General features: G+C 47.7%; 2 protein-coding genes across 3 annotated transcripts; one reads left to right on the top strand and one right to left on the bottom strand.

The window, feature by feature from the left end:
* Positions 1–289: 289 nt before the first annotated feature.
* On the bottom strand, positions 290–14,548 carry TMEM38A (transmembrane protein 38A). Its single transcript, XM_011366871.2, has 6 exons — positions 13,958–14,548; positions 5,858–6,014; positions 5,419–5,603; positions 4,301–4,388; positions 2,458–2,575; positions 290–1,845 (listed from the first exon to the last, which is right to left on the bottom strand). Exons 1-6 carry the CDS (start codon positions 14,247–14,249, stop codon positions 1,606–1,608), a joined length of 1,080 nt encoding a protein of 359 aa, XP_011365173.2. The 5' UTR covers positions 14,250–14,548; the 3' UTR covers positions 290–1,605.
* A 511-nt stretch (positions 14,549–15,059) lies between these two features.
* On the top strand, positions 15,060–22,762 carry SMIM7 (small integral membrane protein 7). Of its 2 annotated transcripts, XR_002781979.1 has the most exons (6): positions 15,060–15,173; positions 15,255–15,296; positions 15,744–15,796; positions 17,697–17,787; positions 21,663–21,804; positions 22,105–22,762. XR_002781979.1 is itself a non-coding variant. In XM_023534494.1 (5 exons), exons 1-5 carry the CDS (start codon positions 15,148–15,150, stop codon positions 21,676–21,678), a joined length of 228 nt encoding a protein of 75 aa, XP_023390262.1. In that variant the 5' UTR covers positions 15,060–15,147; the 3' UTR covers positions 21,679–22,762. The 2 variants fall into 2 exon arrangements, 1 of the variants encoding a protein (XP_023390262.1); XM_023534494.1 differs by having other exon boundaries at positions 21,663–22,762.
* The last annotated feature ends 1,111 nt before the right edge of the window (positions 22,763–23,873 follow it).

Consider the following 23,873-nt stretch of genomic DNA (forward strand, 5'->3'; position numbering starts at 1 on the left):
AATCTTCCCCCCATCTTTGAAGGGCAGTAATAATCATCACCTCCTTTCCCCTCCAAACAGGCTTGGAAAAGAAGAGGCTCCCTGACCTGTCAGTGGCAGAGTAAGGATTCAAACTCAGGTCTGCTTAATTCCAAATCCTGCAGACCTCACACACAGCCACCATCTCCCACTGGCAATTGGGCTGCCGCGAGCCTCATTCCCCTAGAAACTTTGAGCATCTCTGAGGACACAAATCCCCACTGTGTCCTGAGGCCAAAAAAGCAGAAATGAATCAGACAAGCCAACAGGGTTCTCTCACAACAGATTTATTCGCTGAACCTTCATGCTTAGCCTTGATGGACATGCAAGAGGATGAATTCCAGGCCTTACAGCCTCAGGACCCACCCAGCTCCCAGGTGTTACCAAATCAAGGCACTTTCCCAATACTTGGGACGCCACCAACCCCACGCTGATCTCAACACAGCTGCAGACTAATGCCCTGAGCACCCATGTACAGAAGGCAGCCTCAAGCTGGCCCGGCGTGGGCCCTAACCCCACACACCCCTCTCAGAAGTCCTGGCGACCTAGGATGAGCTGAAGGTGGCTGGGAGGGACCCTCAGATACCATCCCCCTTGCTCACCCTGAAGCAAGTTCCCAGGCTGCCCAGCAGCAGCATAAGACTTGACACAGAGTAGATGACAGCATGTTTGTTGAGCGACTGCATGAGCAGCAATGAAGGACGTCAGCATAAGGAAGGCCAGGTGCTTCCAGGACCCAAGAGCGAGTGTTCGGAGCCCCTGGATAAAGCTGAATCTTGGCAACCTCACCCAGCCAGCTACATTACTTTGGTTTGGGGCAGCCCGAAGCCAAGGATCAGGACAAGCCTTTCCTACCCTCCAAGCTTTCAAGCCTGGCCTCCTTCATGCCAGGTAACTTGCGTGGTTCTGTGATCCATGAACACACATGATCTAAAATGCAAAGCTGTTCTCAAGCACAGTGAACACCTGTCACAGCCTCTCCTCCTGACCACATGGTGCTTCTGAGCTTAAAGGGCTGGTTCACGTCCAGCCTCACATCAGCCCTTGTGTACAGAGGAAGGCCAAGGGTCCCCACTATACAGATGGGGAATATAAGACTCAGAGAAGGAGGCACCCTGCCTAGGGATGCCTAGGAGGAGTTGGCAGGAAGACGTGGAAATCACAGCAGCTGCCTCGCAGCACGTACTTGGGAATCATCCTTCAAGTGAATGAGTTTCAACTTGGCTTGAAATTCTTTCGGAGTCAAAACTTAATTTTAGAGAGGAAATACTAGAACCAAGAATATAACTCCCAGGGTTTCTGGCTGGTGCCACTGTCAGGATTCTGTGGCTCCCCACCCCAAAATCTGTGACTCTACAGGGGCCTGACAGAGGGACCCCCATTCCTACAAATGCCCTTTACTCCCATATCTCATCTAACCCCTCTCATCAGCCCTGGAGGGTAGGCTGATGGCCTCAGTTTGTAGACAGGGAAGTCAAGGCCTGAAGAGGGGAGAGTTGAGCCCAGCACACCTCCTCCATGCCTGGCTCTGAGGGTTCTGGGTCCAGGTCCTCTCCCTAGCAGCCTGCAGGCCCCCTGGGCTGCCTCCTAATCTGCCTTCTTGGTCTTCTTCTTCCTTGAGCCCTCACTCAGCTCCTCCTTGGACTTTGCAGCCATGGCTGAGTGCAGAGAGCTGGGCCCACCACCACCGTGGGACCCTCCATGGGCCCCACCGTGGTTGTCATGGTGATGGTCACCCCCCATGGTCGTCCCAAATAGCACAGGGCAGATGTAGCCCTCCAGAACATCAAAAGGGGAGCTGTGGGAGTGCGTGGCCGTCAGGAACACCTGAGGTGGGGTGGCAGGACAGGGAGACAGTGAGAGAGCCAGAGGGAGACCAAGGCAGAAAGCAAAGAAGGGGAGGGGGAGAAGAGAGAAAAGGTCATCCATGTCAAGGTCAGAGGTAGCTCAGATCCACCCCTTTGACTGCACACATCCCCAAGAGGGTGACCAAGTCTTGTGTCCCGGGTTTCCTCAGGGAGGGAGGAGAGTGTGACCCCTCAAGATCCCTGCTGGGGGTAGGGTGACCCCAACTTGAGGCCTGACGATCAGACCAACACCATTTCTGGTCCAGCCCAAATCCCTGGTGTCCTGAGGGTGCCGTCCCTGCATTTTGTCCCTCTGCTCTCCATAAAGCTCCAAACAGGCCCTGCACACTCCTGCCTACTTCTCGGCCTTTGCCCAGGTAGGGCCCCCTGCCGGGAAGACCTTGTTCCCTCACTCCCGTCCCCACATGCTAGACACTGCTCTTCTCAGACCCTCCTCCATGTATGAACCTACTGGCAAGCTCCCCCCCCGACCCCCACATAGGGCTGTCCTTTCCTGGACACCCAAAGCTGCGAGTCTGAGCCCTTATCCCAGGAGGGACAGTTGGGCATGGGTCAGGACAGGAAGGCTTACCTTACAGGACACCATAAACATGGTGAAGATAAAGATGAGACTGGCTTTGGACACCGGGAGCCAGCGGGTCTGCTGGAGGGTAAAGAGTATGGCTCCATACAGGCTGGCCTTGGTGGGGCTGGAAGGGACAGTCGTGGTTACCAGCGGGCACAGCATGGCTCAGGCCTTTGTATCTCTGTCCCAGGCCCCCTTCTCCAACTGCCTCCAGCCAGTCCCAGCTCCCATCTGACTTCTGAGTGGGAAGTGGGAAGATGCCCACATGGTACGAAGGAGGTGGTGTCTCTCTATGCAGTAAAGGGTTAACTTGGCCCAAAGAGAGATCTGGCCTTTGTCTCTGGGTCCTGGGAGGTGCCGTCTAAGCTCTGAAAATGTTCTGCCTGATAAGAGTGTCTCTGTTTACTTGGGGACTTTGGGTCACATCAGATAGTAACAGTGTGATTTAGGGTGGGGGTCTTGGGTCATGCGGTATCAGTTCAATCTCTAGAGGGGTTAGAGGCCGAAGTGAGCCACGTAGGTGGTCAGCTATGTCCGTGTGACTGAACCCCAATAAAAACTCTGGATACCAGAGCTCGGGGGAGTTTGCTGGTTGGCCATAGTCAATGCGTATAGTCACATGTGGATGCTGGGAGAAACAGGGGACATCTACACAGCTCCACTGAGAAGGGATAAACAGGAGCTCGAACCTGGTATCTCCTGGATGCTGCCCCATGTGCATCTTCCCTTTGCTCATTTTAATCAGCATCCTTTCTCTGTACTAAAAACCGTAACCCTGAATTAAAGGGCTTTGCTGAGTTCTCTGAGTCCTAGCACATCATCAAACTTGGGGGTAGTCTTAGGGATCCACGGACAGCACACTCCCCAGGAAGTGGAATTATAACACATGGTTTTTCTTAACTTTCCTTTTCTTCCTTGCAGAATAGGTTTCTAAGATTTTAACTTGTTGCAGCAGACAGACCCCAGACTTCTGTTCCTGAGGTCTGTCGCTCACTGCACATACTTAATGATTGCACCTGATATTTTCTCATTCACCCAGTCCCAGGGCCTGGGACATTATGTCTGTGATTCCTTGAAATCCTAGCCTCAGATAATGAGGTGGAAAGAGAAGGAGAAGGGGAAGGCACTTGGCTGCTTAGCAGCAGGCAATGCAACCATCTGGGCCCCGGGTCCCTGTAAGTGAACTGAGGGTGGGAACAGACTTCTCGTGGAGATGAAACAAGATAAAGCTGCATTTTCCAAAGTATAAAACAAGAGGTAATTTTCACTGGTCTATGGGAAAAGCTTTTAATTTTTTCATATTTTAATGGCTCTAGTTCTACTTATTGTAGATTGGGAGAAAATTTAACTAGCCCTAAGCTGTGATATCTTTTTAAAATGTATTAGTCTAAATGCAGCATGGGGCCCTGGGTTGGATCCTAAATGCTGCCCTTTGGCCCTACCCACCATTCTCCCACTTAACGCCAGCCACATTCCCTACCCACACTCAGTGCCCCAGGCTCCCCACCCACACTCCATACCCTCCCCTACAGAACTAGGCAGATTGTTGTTCTTTTCTGACTTGACAGATGGCAGAGGTGCTGTCCTCTGTCCAGAGGTTCTTCCTTTGCTAGAAAACTCCAATTCATTCTTCAAAACCCAAATCAAGTGTCTCATCTCCCTGCATCTCTGCCTGTCCTTGGCCCCTAGGCAGAGTTGTGGTTCCTTCAATGGGTTCCCCTAGACATGTCCTCTGGAAGCTTCTAGAAAACAGAATCAGGGGCTGAGGGCTCTAAGTTACCAGAAGTATCCAACCCAGGATCAGGCTTGGGGGCACAAGAGGGACAGATGAGGAAGACGAGGTACTCACAAGGACATGTGCAAGATCTCATTGGTCTCTGGCTTCCAGACCCCTCGGAGCAGCTGCTCAAATTTGGACATGAGGGCAACACCAGCGCCTATGGAATAGGGTGCTTCTGAATGAGCCCGTCGCCCGCAGTTTCCCGTACTTCTTAGCTGAATTCTCAAGGAGGCAGACTCTCCACTCCTGGAGTCCTCTCCAGAGGGACAATCAGCCTGGGTGTATGACGATCAGTTGCAGGTGGGGAAATAGGTCCAGAGTGGGCAGTCTTGCCGAGGGTCACACAGCACAATTGGAGCAAAACCAGCCAGAAAAAATTGAGCTAATATCCTACCTAGAAGGCACGGACAAATCTGGGTTGTCTGCCTTGATGCCTCCAATCTAGGATCCTGAGCTGTGCACGAGGCTTCCAGAGTGGCCCCCCGACCCTAGCCTCCCTCCTCGGGGCTCTGAGTTCTCAATCTTTCTCAAACAACTTGCCCTTTAGGAGGCATGCTATACCCCTGGGGAATTTGCTCTGTAGTACAGGCTTCCTGGAGAAAGAATAAGGAGACCTATGTGGAGACATTATGGTTAAATTTCAAAGAAGAATCTTCCCATTTACCCCAAAAGCATTTACTAAAGAGGCTTTGACGCCTACTCCAGGAGCAGCTGGGTAACTGGGGTCCCTGATATGTACCATTGCGCCAGGAGTAATTTTGCCTCCCGAGGTGGCATTTATCGATGTCTGGAGACATTTTTGGTTGTCACATCTGGGGAGGGGGCATGCTGCTGGTGGTTGCAGGCCAGAGATGCCGCTAAACACCCGACCATGCACCAGACGGCCTCCACCAGAGAATGATCCAGCCCCAAATGTCAGCAGTGCCACAATTGAGAAACCCTGCTGGAGATATCAGCTGTCACTGTTTCGTTGTTGTCCTATTTACCTTTGACAGTTAAATTTCTGGAAGAATCTTCTCATTTGCCTCAAAGGTGTCAGCTAATGAGGAGCCTACACTCCTGCAGCAGTTGTGATGCCCCTTAGCCTAGAGTAATGGAAGTGCCAGCCGAGGTGCCTGACATGTACCACTGAGCAGGGGTTCTCAACTGGAGTGATTTTCCATTGTCACTGTCACGGTCCTGTTTACCTTTGACCCAGCCGGTGGCGATCATGACAAACCACCCATGGTGGTAGTGGTGATGCGCGTGGTGGATACCCACGGCAATCTTGCGGACTCTCACCACCTCCTTCATGGCCACGAAGATGAGTTTCACAGGCAGGAAGCAGACACACTTGTAAAAGAGGTCCAGGGGACAGAAGAAAATCAGGTACCTTTGGGGAGAGAATGCCAAGCATCAGGGGGAGACAGATTATGAGGGCCCCGGAAGGCGAGGTTGTGTCCAGACCCCCTTCCCCACATGCCTGGCTCAGGACAGAGCTAGGCAATGGAGAGTGGTGTGTTCAAGGCCACCACAGAGGTTGCGATGATGGATCCAGGTTCCTCCAACCTCCCACCTCCCTGGTGGCTGGGTCACCCCCGCCCCCAATTCTGCTCTTCCATGCCCTGCCAGCCTGGTGATGCTTACCAGATGGCTGAGGCCAGTAAGATGCTGGAGTTGTTGCTGAAGTAGTCGATCAGGGGCTCCCCAAGGAGCAGATCAGCCAGGATATAACTCCCAAAGCAGTGCAGCATGGCGCACAGCCAGGATGCCATGGGGTGGCGCCGGGACAGCTCCACTGCTCCTGGGGAAAAGAGGGTGGAATCATACAGTAGCTGTCTTTATGTGACTGGCTTATTTGATTTAGCATACTGTCCTCGAGGTTCATCCATGTTGTAGCAGGTATCAGAATTTCCTTCCTTTTTAGGCTGAATACTATTCCAGACAGACACGCAGAAGATATCACAAGTTGAACTGTGATCCTCAAAAAGATATATTGATGTCTTAACCCCTGGTACCTGTGAATATGACCTCTTTGGGAAATAAGGTCTTTGTAGATGTAATTACATTAAGATGAGGTCATTGGGGGGTGGGGGGCTCTAATCCAATGCCTTGTGTCCTTATAAACAGAGGAGATGACACAGGGAAGAAGGTGACGTGAACATGGAGGCAGAGATACGAGTGATGCAGCTATAAGCAATGGAACACCAAGGACGCTAGCCACCTCCAGCAACTAAGAAGCAGCATGAAAAAATTCCTTCCCAGAACCACTGGAAAGAGCATGGCCTTGCAGACACCTTGATTTTAGACCTCTGGCCTCCAGAATTGTGAGACAATAAATTTCTGTTGTTTAAGCCACCTTATATGTGGTAGTTTGTTACAGGAACCCCAAGAAATTCATACAGAAGGCCATGTGAAGACAGAGGTAGAGATGGGAGTGATGTGTCTATAAGCCAAAGAATGCCAAGGATTGCTAGCAACACCAGAAGCCAGGAGAGAGAAGCCTGGAAGGATCCTCTCCTAGAGTCTCCAGAAGAAACCAACCTGCTGGTACCTGATTTTGGACTCTCGGCCTCCAGAACCATGAGAGAATAAATTTCTGTTTGACCGTGGATAACTGAAACTACAGAAAGCGAAACTGCAGATATGAGGGAGGACCACTGTAGTTCATAGATACACACACAGTGGTGAAGGTAGAAATGCAGGCATGGCCAAAGTACAGGCTGATTTTAGGTTGGTGGTCATATCTGGAGAGGGAGGGAGGGGAAGGGGCAGGGTTGACTGTGTCTGTCATTCTATTAAAAAAAAGCAAATCTATATTCATATCTGTTAAGTCTGAGTTGAGGGGACAGAGGTGGCTGTGATATTTGTTATGTGTGTTTGAAATATTTAATCATCAAAACTAGAAAAAACAGAAGCCCCCCCCACCCCACCGGAAGGAGGGAAGACAAAGGGTGCCCTTCTGCCTCATTGCACTGGGCTCCACAATCTGTATCGAGCCCCCTTGTGGGTCCCTTACCTCCTATCCCATCCCTGATGGCCAGGAACAGGTCTCATCGCCTTGGGTGGGCAGCGGGGCAGGGAGTGTGGGGGGCTCCAGGCTGTTCTATCCCAAAGAACCCACCAATAGATTCTGGAAGATTCTTGGAAGTCCATGTTCACAGCAGCACTATTTACAATCACCAAAAGGTAGAAACACCCCAAGTGTCCATCAGATGATGAATAGACACAAAATGTGATACATCCATACAGTGGAACATTATTTAGCCTTAAAAAGGAATGAAGTCCTTATCGAGGTGATCACTTCGCAAGGTATATAAATGACTAATTGCTATATTGTACACTTGAAACTAACATAATATTGTATGTCGACTGTAATCAGAAAATAAACTAAAGAACGGAATGAAGTCTTGATAGATACTACAACATGGATGAATCTTGAAAACACGCTAAGTGAAAGAAGCCAGACACAAAAGGCCATATAATGTATGATTTCATTTATATGAAATGTCCAGAACAGGCAAATTCATAGAGACAGAAAACAAACTAGTGATTGCCAAGGGTTGGGGGAGGGGACATGGAGAGTGACTGCTAATAAGGATAGGGTTTCCTTTTGGGGTGATGAAAATGTTCTAGAACTTATATATCACATATAGGTGGAATTATATAACACAGCCTTTCACATCTGTCTCTTTCGCTGAGCATATTTTCAAGAGTAATAGTCGTTTTCACTGTTGTATAGTATTCCATCATAGAAGTAGGTCATAAGTTATTTACCCATTCTCTTGTATATACATCGCTTCGTATGTTATATAAATGCCTACTATGCCGTATACTTGAAACTAATATAATATTGAATGTCAACTATCATTTAAAAAAAACTTTTTATAATCTGTTTTCCTCTTCCTTCACAACAATCTGTATCAACACCTTAAAGAAATAGAACGTGGCAAGACAAAAAAAGCAGGACTAATAAGAGTTGTTTTAGACTAAGTCATCAACACACTTCCCTTTCTCTTCGCCACCGGTGCCAACTAACCATGTGATCTCAGACAAACTATTTTTTCTCTCTGCAGCCCTTTCCTATTTTCAGATACAAACTTTTAAGCCCTTCCTTCCCCAAATCCTAACAACGAATTTTCTCTCCTCAATCTCACCTTGGAGTTACAGGTGTCCTGTGCATCTTCTCCCTGCCCTCAGGTTGTCTTAAAGTCTCAGCATTTACTAAGGTCCTACAGGATTTAAGAGAGCAGAGTACTCTCTTCTACTGGGCAGGGTGTCTATTTAAAACGCCACCAGCTGAGAGTTAATCCTTCAGAGCAGCTGGTGGGTCCTGCAAGGGGCCAGGTCAGGTGAGGTGCCCATGTTTTGGAGAAATGGATACCTCTGCATCTAAAAATAACCCCCAGGGGTTGAATTCTTTCCAGGGTCTTTCTTGTGCCCTCTGGGGCTATCCCAGGGACCAAGACCCAGGAGGGGGAGGGGTGGGAACCTGGGTTTTGCAGAAGTAAGTCAGGCTCTGTGTTTGTACCCTGGGTGAGTCCTGGTTGAAAAGTCACGTGCCTGGTGTTGGCTCTGCTGCTCGCTTCCGCAGGCCTTGGGAGAAAACTGACCCCCTCCCAACCTCCAACCTCAGTTTCTTCTGCCATCAACAGAGAATGAGAGCATCCCCTTCACCAAGTTGTCTTGACTCAATATGGTGTGCATTATCATCGTTATGCTTCTTATCATTATCCATACCCTCCTGGCAATCCTGGAATCTTCCCATTGCCACAGATGGGAAAACTGAAGTTGATGGGGACAGTCTGCTCTGAGAACCTATAGCAAGGTAGTAGCTGAGAAACTATCCCCATGGTTCCTGCCCTTTGCCACATTCCTTGATTTGGGGACAACATCCAGAAGCAGCAGAATGTGGTTTTCAATTCCGAGTTTGCCACCAAAGCTCTCCCCACTCAGAGCTGCAATTTGCTCATGTATATAATGAGGTGCTGTCCAGAGTGAATGATTGTCCCAGTTGGCCTGGGACCAAGGGGTTCTTGCGACGTGGGACTTTGGGTTCTTGTCTTGGGCAAATCTGGGTGAGTTGATCACCCCGGTGCTATCATTCCTCTCAAAGGGCACTTGTGAGGATAAAAGAAACTGCTTAGTGCTTAGCAATTATGCGAGAGTTATTCCTGGAACTGAACTGAAATAGAAAGTACCTGTGGGTGGAAACTCTAGGGGATGAATTTATAAAAATTAGCTCTGCCTTAGGAGAGAAGAGGAAATCCTGATTGATCCTGAGTTCCAGCCTGCAATGGGCTCCATGACATTCACTCTCCAGGGGTCAGTGGATGGCAGGGAAGTGCTAGAAGGTTCCCCAGGGCACTTTCAGCACTGCCCCTTGTTCTGTGCTGTTTAGTTTTGAGGTCTAAACATGGGAGGTGTATTGACAGTCTCTTTTCCTGAGCCTTCAAGTGAAGATCTCTGCCTCGGTTTCCTTCTCCTTAAAAGAAGTTGGTAGCCCCTGCCTTGCAAGGCTGGAGGAGGAGCTGTTCCCCACCCTCAAAAAACTTACAGTTCAAAGCAGAGATCAAGAAACTATTCTCTTGGCTCCCATGGCATTTTAAAAAATATTCAAACTGCAGCCAAGATGTCCTTCAATAGGTGAATAATTAAACTGTGGTACATCCATACAATGGAATATTATTCAACGCTGAAAAAAAATGAGCTATCAAGCCACAAAAAGATGTAGAGAGAACTTAAATGCGTATTGCTGAACGAAAGCGAGTCTAAAAAGTCTACAGACTGTATGAGTCCAATTCAATGACATCTGGAAAAGGCAGAACTATGGAAACAGTAAAAAGATCAGAGTTTGGTGGAGGTTCAGGGTGGGGGGCAGGGGAGTGTGATGAAGAGGTGGAGCATGGGGGATCTTTAGGGCAGTGAAACTATTCTGTATGATACCATAATGGTGGCTACCTATCATTATAGATTTGTCCAAATCCATAAATGCACAATGCCAAGAATTCCTAATGTAAACTACAGATTGGTTGATAATAATGTTGACAATCTATGATAATGATTACATGATAATATGTTGATAATGATGTTGGTTCATTAAACACTGTAATGAATCCATTGCAATGAATGTAATGAATGTGCCACTCTGGTGGGAAATGTTGACGGTGGGGAAGGCTGTGCATGTGGTGGGGGCGGTCAGTGAAACTGCACTTTCAGCTTAATTTTGCTGTGAATCTAAAATGGCTCTAAAAAGTAAAGTCTATTAATTTAAAAAAAGAAAAAGAAAAAAGTGTTCCAACAGCCAAATCACATTTCCAGTTTCCCCTGAAAAACCAGTTCTGGTGGTTCCAGCCCCAATCAGGTGGAGATGAGCGTGGCTGGATCCCACCTGGCTAGCTTATCGCTTCCCTTGTATCACCTGCCTGGCCCTTGGAAGCACTGGAGTTTGAGATTCAGGCTAGATCAACGGTTCCCAACTCAGGGCAAAAGTCTGGGACACTGGCAATGTCTGGGGACAGTTTTGATTGTCACAACAGTGTACACTACCAGCATCCAGTGGGTGGAGGCCAGGGATGCTGCAAAACATCCTGAAATGTACAGGCTAGGCCCCCACCACAGAGAATGCTCTGGCTCCAGCTGTCACTAGTGCCCAGGTTAGGGAACGCTGGTGCAGAGACCTGGGTCTCATCAGGGGAACTTTAAAACACCTGAAACTAATATAATATTGTATGTCAACTATAATTAAAAAATACATTTTAAAAAATGTTTAAATGGTGTGATAAAAGCATTTAATAAAACATATTGGCAATGGTATAATGAACAATATTTCAATTTTCCCAGTCCCCTCCCCCTCAAAAATACTGATGCTGGTGCTACCTCCAGTGATTCCAATTTAAATGATGGAGAGGTGCTGCCTGGACATGAGGATTTTAAAAAGCTTCTCAGATGGGTCTAATTTGAGGACCACTGGTCTGAAAATTTCTCTGGATGGGTCATGCTTAAGGTAACCAGGATTGTCATTCATTCACTCTCATTCCTTCAGCCATGCAGCACCGTTTCCTCCTCTCTTCTTGCATGGAGCAAGGGGTCCTGGAGGTGAGCTAGACCCAAAGCACCTGCCCCATGAGGGAGCTCCAGGTTTAAAAAGGAGCTCCAACCTCTTCCAGTCCATCGCTTCTCATAAGTTAGTGTGCTTATGGGGATCTCATTCAAATGCAGATTATGATTCAGCAGGTCTGGGGGAGAGTGGACCTGGCATTCTTAACCAGCTCCCAGGAGACACAGATGCTGTTCACCTGAGGACCACACTCCAAACTTTGTCCTCATTCAAGATTCTCACCAAAGACTGACCCAGAAAATGCCTGCATCTCAGGAAACACATTCCCTCGCCACCTTACAAATACGTGTCAGTACCTCTCCCAAGTGCCTTAGACTGAGTTATCAATAGATCTTCACAACAGCCAGGAAAGGGAGTCCAGGGTTATTTTTTACCAATGAGCCCATTTCACAGATGAGCAAACTGAAGCTCATGGAGGTGCAGTAACCAGCCTGATGTTTACTCAGTGGCAGAATCACTCCCAATTCAGAGATTTTTCCTTAAAGACAGCTTTGCTCTCAGCTTCGCTCTCAGCTTCAAGTGTGTTACCTGTGCAGTCGCCGAGGACCCTGAGCTCAGAAGGGCCCTGCATTCAGTTCGATGTTTTGTCATCACTGCCTGGAAATTCTTAATTTCTGAACAGGGGGCTCTGCAAATTCTGGAGCTGCTCCTGCAATCGGCACATGGGTTCTGAGAAGAAACTTTTACATAGGTCCAGCAGGAACACCAAACTGGGGGGCTAACAGCTAAGTCCAATGCCTCCCTTTTCTAAAGGGAAGCAAGTAGTCCAGAATAAACTTATTGATTCTCGGGTTTAAGCAGACCAGGGTTGGAATCCCAAGGCCAGCATCTACCAGCCATAGCACCACAGGCTCATTGTATACCTAAGTTAGCCTACCCTCTGTTTCCTGTTTCTCCAGTTACCAAAGGAAGGGGTTAAACTAGGCAGCAGTTTCTCAATCTTGACAGCAGACAGCAATCACTGAGGGAGAACTTCAAACATGAGCAGCCAGAGCCTCACATCAGATATTCTGAATCAATTGTCGGGGTTTAAGAGCTCCCAGCTAGGGTTGAGAACTGCTAAACTCTCTCAACCTCCAGGAATCTTCAGTTTCCAGTACTTCTAGTTCAGATGACTTACTCTGGGACTCCAGTAGGAATGTCCCAACCCTTCTTACGTACGCCCAGGCAGGCAGGAGACCCCTTTCTTCCAGACCCATGTGGGGCTCTTGCTTCACAGTTCGAGATTTCCCAAGGTGTGCTGGATTTCGTACTCGCCTGGGGAGTGGCCTGAGCCACCAAGAATTCATCCCCAGACAGGAAATACAACCTTGTGGCTATGCTATGGCAATACAAAGCTTATTTTGCTTTGCAAAGTAATTGCTCTCCAGAAAAGCTTTTTAAAAAATAGGCTCTGGCCTGTGGACTGGAAAAATAAAACGGAACAAAAGAGCTTGGCAAGCAGAGTATGATTCTATTTGCATAAGATTGTGTATTTACATCCACAGCTATGGGGGTATAAATGCAGAGAAGAGAGGTCTGGAAGGGTGGCCACCACATCAGCTGTAATTCTTTTTTCCTTTGTGCTTTTTGGCTTGATTTGTAAATATGAACGAGCACCCATTTTTATCATCTGAAAAGAGCTATTTTCATTTTGAGAAGAGAATATGGGGTGATTTACATCTGAGTGGGAGAAAGGGTCACAAACTTTTGGGGTGATTGATCTTTTTTCTAAAGCTAAATTCTACTGTCGGTTTAGATTGCTGGTGTGTTAGAATAATTAAAATACTAGGAGATGAACAAGAAATATTCTGTGAACCTTGTATAAAAATAGAACACATTCTACAGAGGCCACTTACCCTCATTTAAAAAAATGTTTTGTTTTGTTTTAATCCTAAACGTTGGTTCTTTCCCTTTGTGATTCTCCTCTACAGCTGGTGGGAGAAGGCTGACCCTAAATTACCCTGCCCTAGGGCTGGTTCTGCTCAGTAAGTGGAAAGGATCTCGGCCAGGGCTAGAATTCTGGCAGGGAGCAGAGATCCAGCACAGCCTCGCGGAGGGGAAGAGGGAGGAGGTAGCCTCATGGCCACAGTGGGGACGAGGCACCGGTGTCACTTTCTCTGAATCTGACCCCAGCACGACCGGCCCTTATATAGACGTCTACTCAGCTGCCGCTCCCTCTCCCGCTCCGTGCGCCAAGGGCAAGAAGGGAGGTCATGGCTGCGGGCTGCCAGGACTTCTGACCGCCAGGCCTTCAGCGCCGACCCCCGCCAGTGCCCTCACCAGGACCTACGCCCCTTGCCCGAGTTCATGAGACCCTTCCCTACCAGGACCCCTGACCTTCTCTCCCTGCCCCTCCCCAGCACCTTTTCCCCCTCCTCTGAACTATCTATCACGTTCCTCTCCTTCCCTCCAGCCCTCATTTGGTTCCCTTCTCCCAGCCCGACTATCTCGGGGAGGGCTTCTCTACTTGCCCTCCCTCACGTCTCTCCCCGTTGCCTGCCCGGTATGGGAAAACCCCATGATCCCAGCATCTGTCTGCATCTCTGAATTCGCCCCTGAGCTGTCACTACCATGGTCTAGGGATTCCCCATCCTCGCCCCGCGCCCCGTGATGCCAGCCCCCTCCAGCCCTCCGCCCTGTCTCACCTGGCTCATACTTGAGGTAGAGGATGGAGACGATGAAATAGCTGAGGTCGAAGACAGGGAAGAGCGGCACCCGCGAGAAGCTGAGCGCCAGCTCACCCAGGCTCAGCGCAGACAGCAGCTCCATCACGCACGCCGGGTCCCACCCCAGCCCCCAGCCCGGTGCGACCCGCCGTCCGCGGCCCCGCGACTGCTGCCCGGCTGCTGGACCCGCCCCCGCCCGCCAGGCGCCGCCCCCAACCCGGCCCAGCCGGAGAGGAGGGGCGACAGCTGTCCTGGGGCCGTCCGGTCCCATGGAGCCCAGCCGGTCTGGTGCCCCTTACTGTTTCTCCTCTAGGCCATCACGACCCCTATTCAGCCCAGCGAGGCGGAGTGCTGGCCTCTGTGAATCAATCAGACCGGGGACCTTGGGGGAACTTGGGAGAAGGGGCTCCTCAAGCACGGCGTCCACCCAGGTAGAACCGATCAGTCAAGACCCGATCCAGATGAGGCTCGATGAGGACCCACGTTCTCTGTGGAGCCCTCGGATCGGGACCTCCCTCCACTGTGGGGCCTGATCAGTGGTGAATCCCATCCTCCCGTATCCTAGGGTTCCCTTCGGTCAGGACCCGGTTCTTTATGCAGCTGTCATGACCCCAGTCCTCCGTGTGGCTCCGTAAGTAATGACTTCCATCCCCCGCGGGGACCCCGTCCTCTGAAGGCACTGCTTGGTAAGGACCCCCGGTCTCCCGCAATGGAGATCCCCAGGAGGACTCTTCCCAATCAGTCAGGGCGTCCATGACCTGGAGAGCCCACTGCGTCAGGACACATTACCCTATTCAGCTCAGAGGTCAGGGGGCCCCATCTCTTCAAAAGCCCCATCCGAGACTCCTGCCAAGAAGGAAAAGACACTGCGCTAATTCTCCAGCGCGCGGGTTTTCTCGCGCATGCGCGACATGCCTCCAATGAGTGACCTAGTCTCGCCTCCAGATGACACCGCCTCTAGATGATGTCACACGCTCGCCCCGCCCTTCTCCACTACACCCTGGGCCTCCCCTAAGGGGGCGGGCCTGCAGAGGGCGGGACCCCGACTGCTTTAGCTTTCGATTGGCTCAACTCTAACTAGCGCTGCTTCGTGATTGGCCGACTCATGCCCCTCCCCCTTCTCTCCGGGGCTTCCGCTTCCGATTCTGACCGACGCTAGGGCCGTAACGATGATCGGAGACATCCTGCTGTTCGGGTAATTAGGGGGACTAGAGACTGGGCGAGATGGCCCGACGGGGCGGGGGACGACCCAGGTAACTGCATTCTTCCTCCACAGGACGCTGCTTATGAACGCCGGGGCGGTGCTCAACTTTAAGCTGTAAGTAGGCCGCGTCGCACCGCAGCTCCACCCGGGACCCTTGGCCCCGCCCCCGCGAGCGTGAGCCCGCCCCACGCTGTGGGTTCCAGTCGCGAGTTCTAGCCTGCCCTCTGGCCCCGCCTCCAGTCTGATCCTTGCGGGTGGGAGTCTCCGCGCTACCACGACTTAAAATCCTTACTCTCCGTTCCTTGGTCGTACCTCGAAGAGCCTCAGGCTTATTCCCCAAGAAACTCTTCCCCTTAACCTGGACCACCCTCTCCACCGGGTCAGTGGCTGTGAATGGTGGGGCAGGTGGGGACCTAGAGAGGTTCCTTGAACCGCCTGAGGTCACACAGCAAGTCAGCGGTAAGGCTAGAGCTGAAGCTGAGTGTCTGGCCTTTTGAGGTCAGGGGACTGAGCAGCCCTTGTGTCCCATCGAAAGTGGACACTGACTGCTTCTCTTCGTAGGAAAAAGAAGGATACACAGGGCTTTGGGGAAGAGTCCAGGGAGCCTGGCACAGGTAAGGCCTTTCTGGACTCTGGAATTGGTCCATTTCAGAGAGAACAGTTCTTTTCTCACCAAGTTCTACCCTAGTTTTCTTTATAATTGTGTTTGTGTGTGTGAGAGTGAGATGGGCCTGAGGACGTGCTGTTCCTTCTGCCCACATCCGTCACCCATTTCTTTCGCCTGCCAGACCTCCCGCATAGGTCAGCACTCATGTCACTTCTTACAGTTACAATTTTCCTTTACCTACGCTGTCATCTGGCTAATGTCTACCCTTAACACTTGACCTTAAGCTCTGGAGAAGAGGCTCTAGCTTGTTTTGGCTCAGTCCTGCTGTGTGATTGCTTGTTTAGTATTTATGCTCCCTGTCAGCTCCTTCAAGCAGGGAACCCTGTCTTTTTCCTCCCTATGCCCCCTGCGCTGGGCTCCTGCCTGGAATGAGTGGTCCTCAGTCAGTATCTGTTGATGGCAGAAGAGTCTGTTTATGTGATTCTGGGCTCAGAGAAGGGCCTGGCCAAGCAATGCCTTTCATACATCCTGGAGACATACTTGTCTCTGACATTTGCAGCAAAATTGGCATTGTGTGCTGGGCCAGTTCTTACGCAGGCTTTGCTGCACATAGCTAACCCAAGGGGTGGACAATACCGGACTCATGTAAACCACATTGAGACTGTACGCTGATCTCATACTAGGGTGGTACAGCAGTACGAGGTGGCTGTCATGTTGGGTTGCTGTGAAAATTTCTGAGCTCCTGCCCGGTATTCCATACTTACTGGACAGTTGTGCTCTCTAGATGACACTTTCGGTAGCACCCTTGTAGATCACCTAACCTGGACCAGTTCCTTTCATTCCAGAGGCCTGGTGGGGGAAAGAGGGTCTAGGGAAGCGCTCTACTCAAAACTCCAGAGGAAGTTTCTGGAACCCAGGTCTCTGGAGTCTGAACATACCAAATTGCCTCCTCTCGAAGTGGTTTCTGTTCCTTGGTAGCAGAGAGTGCTAGAGTAAGTTGTCACCAAAGCAGAACTCCTGTTTTACTTGTCCAAATTAGTATGCTTTTAGTTGCCAAAACAAAACCCAGCTCAAAGTAGTTAAAGCAAATCGAAACATCCAACGGCACAGTTGAGCCTCAAATACAGCACACCTGTATTCAAGGATCAAAGCAGCCCTCCAGCATGTGACTGTATCCAGCTATATTTTTGCCTTCTGGGTTAGTTTTACTGTCAGAGACAGCCCTAGAGCAAGGCTTAGAACATTCTTCTGTGAAGGGCCATGTTGTAAATATTTTTGACTTTGTGGGCCATGCTGTCTCTGGTGTAAAATTCAACTCTGCTGTTGTTTGAAAGCAGCCATGGGCAATATGTAAATGAATGGACATGACTATGTTGTAAGACATTGAAATTTGAATTTCATGTAATTTTTGCACCTTACCAAATACTCTTGATTTTTTTTTTTTAAACCATTAAGAAATATGAAAAACATTCTTAGCTCCTGGGCCATACAGAGACAGGTGGCAGGAGCTGGTTTTAGCCTCTAGGCCGTAGTTTGCCAACCCCTTCCCTAGAAGACTTGGCTTGCATCTTCCCAGCCCAGCCAGCCTGACAGAAAACAGTAGTTGGGGCAAAAGTTATAGGGCTGACTCTTCATTGGGCAGACTTGGTTCATGTGCCCCTCTCTGAGCCAGATAGAGGCTGGGGGTTTCAGAGGCTGGGGGTTTGGTGCTCTCCCAGGATTGGTCAGTGGCTGCCACAGCCTGAGTGCTGAGAGTAGGAGAACAGAAGGGACCCAAAGGAAATGCTGCACTGCCACTGGAATGGGGGGGAGGGGCAGTGGGTACAGGTGGGCAGAGGCTGCAGAAGCACCTGCAGCTCTGACAGCAGAAATGTTAGTGCTTGTAAACATGCTTTCTGACTTTCCAGGTGACAACATCCGGGAGTTCTTGCTGAGCCTCAGGTACTTCCGAATCTTCATTGCCCTGTGGAACGTCTTCATGATGTTCTGCATGATCGTGTAAGTCAGGCCCGCCCATCCCCTTCATTGTCCTTATCCTCTGTGTCATTCTTGAGAATGACCCACCTGATGGTCACTCTGTGTTTTCTTAGTCTGCACTTTGGTGTCACACTTTCTGCTGTCAAAATAAGAACTCTCCAAGCTATAGAGGAAACTGGGGTCTACAGGGGTTAAGCTACATCATAGCATTCCAGGCCGGCGTTTTCCAAGTCCTGGCTGTGCCTGGTGTGTCACCAGGGGCTGCCAAGAGATGCCTTCCCTGGTCACCTCTCCTCAGCTCTTCTGTGCTTAGTGGATAGTTGGCATCTATCAAGGTAAAAATATCGCTTGAACAGCCATTGTGCTGCTGGGTCCTGTTTCTGCCCTGCTGGAAGCCAGCAGAAGAAAACAGACTTTATTTCTGTTTTCATGCTCTTTTTCATTTTCTTATTAGGCTAATAAAATCCAGTCAGGTTGGTTTTCCTTCCAGTGTCAGGGCTATAATTCCTATACTGCTGTTAATGAGTTGCGAGACTCAGAGAGTAAACAGATTCATGGTTAAAACAATGGGAGATTCTGGAATTCTCAGCCATACTGGGCGCATCCCATATGCTTCCCCGAAAAAGGACGAGAAAGAAAAGTTGGCTGCCCTGAGTAGCTGAGATGCTGAATTTGGGATTGCTTGATGGTCCCTGTGCCGGACCTATGGCTGTTTGAGATGTTTCCAGTGCTCAGGAGATCAGGGGACAGGGGAAACTGTTTTCGAAACTTTTAGAGCCTGGAATGAGGACCATGGTGGATGCCCAGAGGCCCTTTTTGGAAGCTTGGGTGAGGCCTGCTTAGGTACAAAGTGGGATCTTGAAGAAAAAGTCAGTTGTGAGGTGGCAAGAGGCGGAAGTCTCCCAGTTTAGGACACAGTCAGGGAGAGGCTCTGAGAAAGTACCATTTAAATAAATCAACAACAGGAAGCCCAGTTTGCAGAGTTGGGGAGAGAGCACCAGAAGCAACATGTACAAAGGTCCTGAGGCAAGGAAGAACTTGGTGGGGTATTTTTTCATCATTCTGTTCTTTTCTGTCAATCTGCTTTATCATCCTCTCTTGCCTGACTAGCTTCCTTCATCTTCTGGCCTGTGAGCAGAATGGTAGCTTCAGGCTCCGTGACCTCCCAGCTTAGCCCAAGGCTAGCTTAGTCAATAGCCCAGTGTCCCGATTTTGTTTCCTGGGAGCAAAATCTTATTGACTTAGCTAGGTATCACCCAGTTCTAGTTGGATTAGGGGTTCCTGATCCAGCCTAAACACTGAGGTCAGGGGTCAGCAAACCACAGCTCATGGGCTATGTCTCCCTGCTCTCTGTTTTTATGAATAAAGTTTTATTGTCATACAGCTGTACTCACGTCTGTGACTGCTTTTGCACTACAGTGGTTGGGGCATTCTGACAGAGACAACCTGGCCCACAGAGCCCGAACTACTTACTGTGTGCCTTTTGTAGAAAGAGTGTGCTGACTCCTGACCTAGGCCAGCTCTTACTGCAGAAGCCATGAATGAGGGAAGATTCCAGAAACAGGTGTCAGGGAGGCAGTGAAGGTCTTTCTCGAGATATTAAAACACTGGAAATCACCTAAATGTCGAAGAACAGGGGAAGAGTCAGATAACTTAAAGGACACTTATAAGACCAACTGTCACAACACCATCACTGATGATATGCCAGAAGTTTATATCTACAATGAGGAATGTTTTGAGAGTAAAGAAGGCCGATGTCACCTGTATGCACATTTCTAGCTTCAGTTGTGACTTGCACATGGTAAACATTGACTAAATGCCGAGCGAGTGCCCGAAGTCTGTAAAACACTGGTGAAGGAGTTGGAAGGATCTACTCCAGACTGTCCATGGAGGGGACTATAGCAGAGCTGGAGGGATGGGTTCCTATTCCCTGCACCCACTTCTGTATTGTTTGAGCTGGACTACTATGGAAATTTTAAAAAGTCATGAAAAACTTGAAATATGGGAGAAACATGCCTGAATGTTTAGGGACCAAGGGTACTGATATCTGCACCTTACTTTGAAACGTATCTAAAATAAGGTAGACAATTAAATAGGTAGATACTCAGTAAAGCAGTATTAATGGCATAATGTATGTGGGTGTTCTTTTAACTCTTCTGTATATTGAAATCTTCAAAACAATACTGGGAGGAAGATAGAAAACAAGAGTGTCAAACCACAGAGAAGGATTAATAAGTAAAAAGTGGAAGTTGGTCTTCATTATTTTGTAATATATTTACAGGGTTGTGCAACCATCACCACAATTTAATTCTAGAATATTTTAACCACCCCAAAGGGAAATCCCATACTCTTTTAGCAGTCACTCCCTCCCCACAGCCTCTGGCAACCACTAATCTACTTTCTGCCTCTATGGATTTGTCTATTCTGGACATTTCATATAAATGGAATCATACACTATGTGGCCTTTTGTGTCTCCCTCCTTTCACTCTGGAATGAAATGTCTTCTGGTTTTTTCCATGTTATAGCTTGAATCAGGACTTCATTTCTTTCTATAGCTGAATAATCATCCATCGTATGGATATGCCACAGTTTGTTTATCCACTCATCAGTTGATGGATATTTGAGATATTTCCATTTTTTGGTTATTATGAATAGTGCTGATACGAACATGCGTGTACAAGTTTTTATGCAGACTTAAGTTTTCATTTCTCTTTGTTATAGACCCAGGAGTGAAATTGCTGGGTCATATATGGTAACTCTATATTTATCCTTTTAAGGAAACGCCAGAATATTTTTCAAAGTAGCTGCAGCTTTACGTTCTCACCAGCAGGGTGTTATGGTTCCAATTTCCCCACATCCTTGCCAACTCTTGTTATTGTCATTCTTTTTTGATTATAGCCATCCTAGTGAATGCGAAGATTGATTTCCATTTCCCTCATGATTAATGATTGATTTCCATTTCCCTCATGTCCTTATCGGTCATTTGGATATCTTTGGAGAAATGTCTATTCGTCCATTTTTTAATTGGATTATTACCGAGTTGTAAGAGTTCTTTTTATACTCTGGATACCAATCCCTTATCAGATACATAATTTGCAAGTATGTTTTCCCATTTTGTGGGTTGTCTTTTCACTTTCTTGATGGTGTCATTTAAAGCATAGAGTGTTTTAATTTTGATGAAGTCCAATGTATCTATTTTTTGTCACTTGTGCTTTTTACTGTTACAGCTAAGGTATCATTACTTAACCCAAGGTCCCAAAGATTAAGCCTAAATTTTAATTTTAATAGGTCTATGATCCATTTTGAGTTAGTTTTTGTATATGGTGTGAGGTAGAAATCTAACTTCATTCTTTTGCATGTGGCGATCCAGTTGTTCCTGTACCAGCTGTTATTTTTTTAAATAATCCTTTTTATCTTGGAAAGCATTTAGGTTTATAAAATGTTGCAGAGACAATACAAAGAACTCCTCTATATATCTTTTTAACAGCTCTGTGGTTTTCCCCAGTAGGCCCGTTTCATAACTTACAGACCCATTCCCAAACTTCATGGACATTTATCCAGTTTCCAGGCCTTTCCTATTCTAGAATTTTTTCAGTTTACTCAAAGATCTTTTTGATATGAAAGTCACCCACTGACTTGTAGTAATAGAGAATGGGTGAAAATAAAATGTTACAGATTCATATGAAGTAGATAATTTTTAAAGAGTTACAGTTTTTTAAGTGTATAGTTAGGTAGTGTTAAGTGTATTCACAGTGTTGTGTGACAGAAGTTACTTAGAAAACCAGAAAATAGTATAAAATAATCTTAATAAAAACAACTGAAAATATTTTCTAAAAATGTTTTCAGAGTGACAGCTTCCCATCTTCACAGACATTTCTACCTTCTGACTTTTCCAGGTTGTTTGGCTCCTGAGCCCCAGATACCAAACCAGGAACATACCTCCCCAGGTGCTGAGTCTCCCTTCCTCCATTTCTGATGACTTCAAGAATATTATTTGACCAGCAAACCGGTGACCTTCCCAGAAAGCCCAAGCTTGCGGTGGGTGGAAAAAAGTGTTCGCCAAGATGCACACGGTTTCCCGGCCACGTCACTGTTTTCTTTTCAGAGATATTTTCATGTTGGTTTCTGCATTGAAATGCTGTCTACTTAATGTGTTTCATGAGGGTTTATGTAAGGGGCTGTGATAACTACTTTCCCCATAGAAAAGAGAACACATCTCGATCATTTTATTAGATTGGAATCCCTCTTCCACCAAGCTTTACTAGAACCATGTTTCTGGATATTTCTTGGTTTATTTTCAATAACCATTTTTTTTTTTTTTTGGTTTGAATTATACAGATTTTTAGAAACCATTTATATCCAGGGATCTGAAGCAGAAAGTTGGCTTTAAGTTTGATGCAGCCTCTTTATTGGACTGTGTTTGTGAATAACGAAGTTCGTTGTTGCTGGATCTGCATCCAAGTTTCTTCCACATCCCAGTGGCTCTGCTTGGCCGCTCAGTGCAGCCAAGGTCATCCCCAGGACTTAAAGGGTGACGTGTTACTGGTTCCCACGGAAGAGAAGTGCAGAACAATTGGCAGGGGCAGGCAGGGGTCTCATGAGAAATTTTCCCTTGCCTTAAAAGCCCTCTGTTAGAGTAACTTTTGAGGCCATTAGTTGTACAATTTTTAGAGTGAGAGTGATTCATGTGGTGATATTGAGACTCAGTTCTGAAAGCTTAGGTTTTGGGGTCTGCTTTACAAGTTCATAATTTCAGGGTTGAAAAACAATGAGCCTCATTTGAGCAGTTTGCACAGAAGCTTCTTTGAAAGAAAATCCTGACTTAATTGCCAAAATGAACTGCTGGTGGTTGGCACCTGGATCCCACAGGTGTTTGATTTGTTTGTTGTGTTTTTTGAAATCCTGACTTGTAGATAAACCTGGTGGGAGGAAAAAATAAACATGCAGGCTTTTAGAATTAAAAAACATTGAAAATAAAGCTCATTTCCAAAAAGGACCCTTTGTTTATACATTTTTTAACCAAGAAGTTGACTTCCAACTTGAGTGTTTCAGATTCGCTGTGGGAAACACCTAGGATTCATTTCAGAGACTCAAAAAGTCAGAAATAATGTTCCCTTTTGGATTTTGCTCAGTAAATGTTGGGCAGGGATTGGGCGAATATGATTTTGACTTGGCTGCTCCTGGAAGAATTGAAAAAGCCTGTGGTAACGGTGGGATTTCGCTAGACCAGGGTCAAGTCCACTTGTACTCCTGCTCAGCTAACGTCACTCTGCTTCACTGCTTTCATAGTGTATTCCCTTGTCAAATCTGGCCGGGCATCACTCCCTGGTTTGTAAGTAGCAGGGAACGTAGCTTCTGAGTCGACCTTCGTCCAGGTCTGTGTTCTTACAGCAAGAACGGACGTGCCAAGATCTTGGCTGGTCATTCATTCTTCAAGGCGTCTGAATGGTGTGAGGAAACTTCTGCCTTATTCAGACCTGTGCTGAAGTTTCAATGAAGCAAGGCATTTGTTCCGGGAATGAATCTTTCTTGGAGAAGGGAATGGTGTCATTGAGATTTTGTTTCAATAACTGTATTTTTTTCCAGAGAACTATTATCTCATTGTTAACTTCTTATAAGCAGGGTAGCTTTTGGGGATGAGTATCAGAGGCTGCTATAAAAATTGCATCTCGTGGATCTTCAGGAAGCTTTTTAAGAACCCTCGCTGGCACCAAAGCTTATCAGAGTTTGAATTTGGGGTGTATAGGGTCCCAAAGCATTTAAGTGCCCATATTCAGTATCAGTTAGACATGGTTTCAAGTCTCATCTCTGTTCCTTGCTGGGGGCATTTTGGCTGATTGCTTCCCCTCTCTAAGCCACAGGTTCCATATCTCTAAAAGGGACTTGAAAGTCATGTCTGCCTGGGGTTTTAAGATTCAGTGAACTTGAATTTGGGCTTTGTGCTTGACCAAATGGTAATTGCCCAGTAATCACTCGATACCTGTGGGTATCCTCACTGCCCATTTTCTCTCTTCTTGTCTTGATTCATTCAGTCTACACCTGTACCATGAAAGGGAGATCACAACATTTTTAAAAACTGGAAACAGTTTCAGCATGGGAAACCTTTT

Source organism: Pteropus vampyrus, unplaced genomic scaffold (genome assembly GCF_000151845.1).
Source record: "Pteropus vampyrus isolate Shadow unplaced genomic scaffold, Pvam_2.0 Scaffold126, whole genome shotgun sequence".
Taxonomy (NCBI): domain Eukaryota; kingdom Metazoa; phylum Chordata; class Mammalia; order Chiroptera; family Pteropodidae; genus Pteropus; species Pteropus vampyrus.

What these genes read in the sequence shown, in the direction of transcription:
- TMEM38A (XM_011366871.2), bottom strand. Translation starts at nt 14,249, where the DNA reads ATGGGACCGGACGGCCCCAGGACAGCTGTCGCCCCTCCTCTCCGGCTG. An exon ending in CGCCACCGGCTGGGTCAAAG is followed by an intron (nt 4,389 to 5,418) that starts GTAAACAGGACC and finishes CCTATTCCATAG; the next exon opens with GCGCTGGTGTTGCCCTCATG. An exon ending in TGTTTATGGTGTCCTGTAAG is followed by an intron (nt 1,846 to 2,457) that starts GTAAGCCTTCCT and finishes ACCCCACCTCAG; the next exon opens with GTGTTCCTGACGGCCACGCA.
- SMIM7 (XM_023534494.1), top strand. Translation starts at nt 15,148, where the DNA reads ATGATCGGAGACATCCTGCTGTTCGG. An exon ending in GGAGACATCCTGCTGTTCGG is followed by an intron (nt 15,174 to 15,254) that starts GTAATTAGGGGG and finishes CTTCCTCCACAG; the next exon opens with GACGCTGCTTATGAACGCCG. An exon ending in GCGGTGCTCAACTTTAAGCT is followed by an intron (nt 15,297 to 15,743) that starts GTAAGTAGGCCG and finishes TTCTCTTCGTAG; the next exon opens with GAAAAAGAAGGATACACAGG.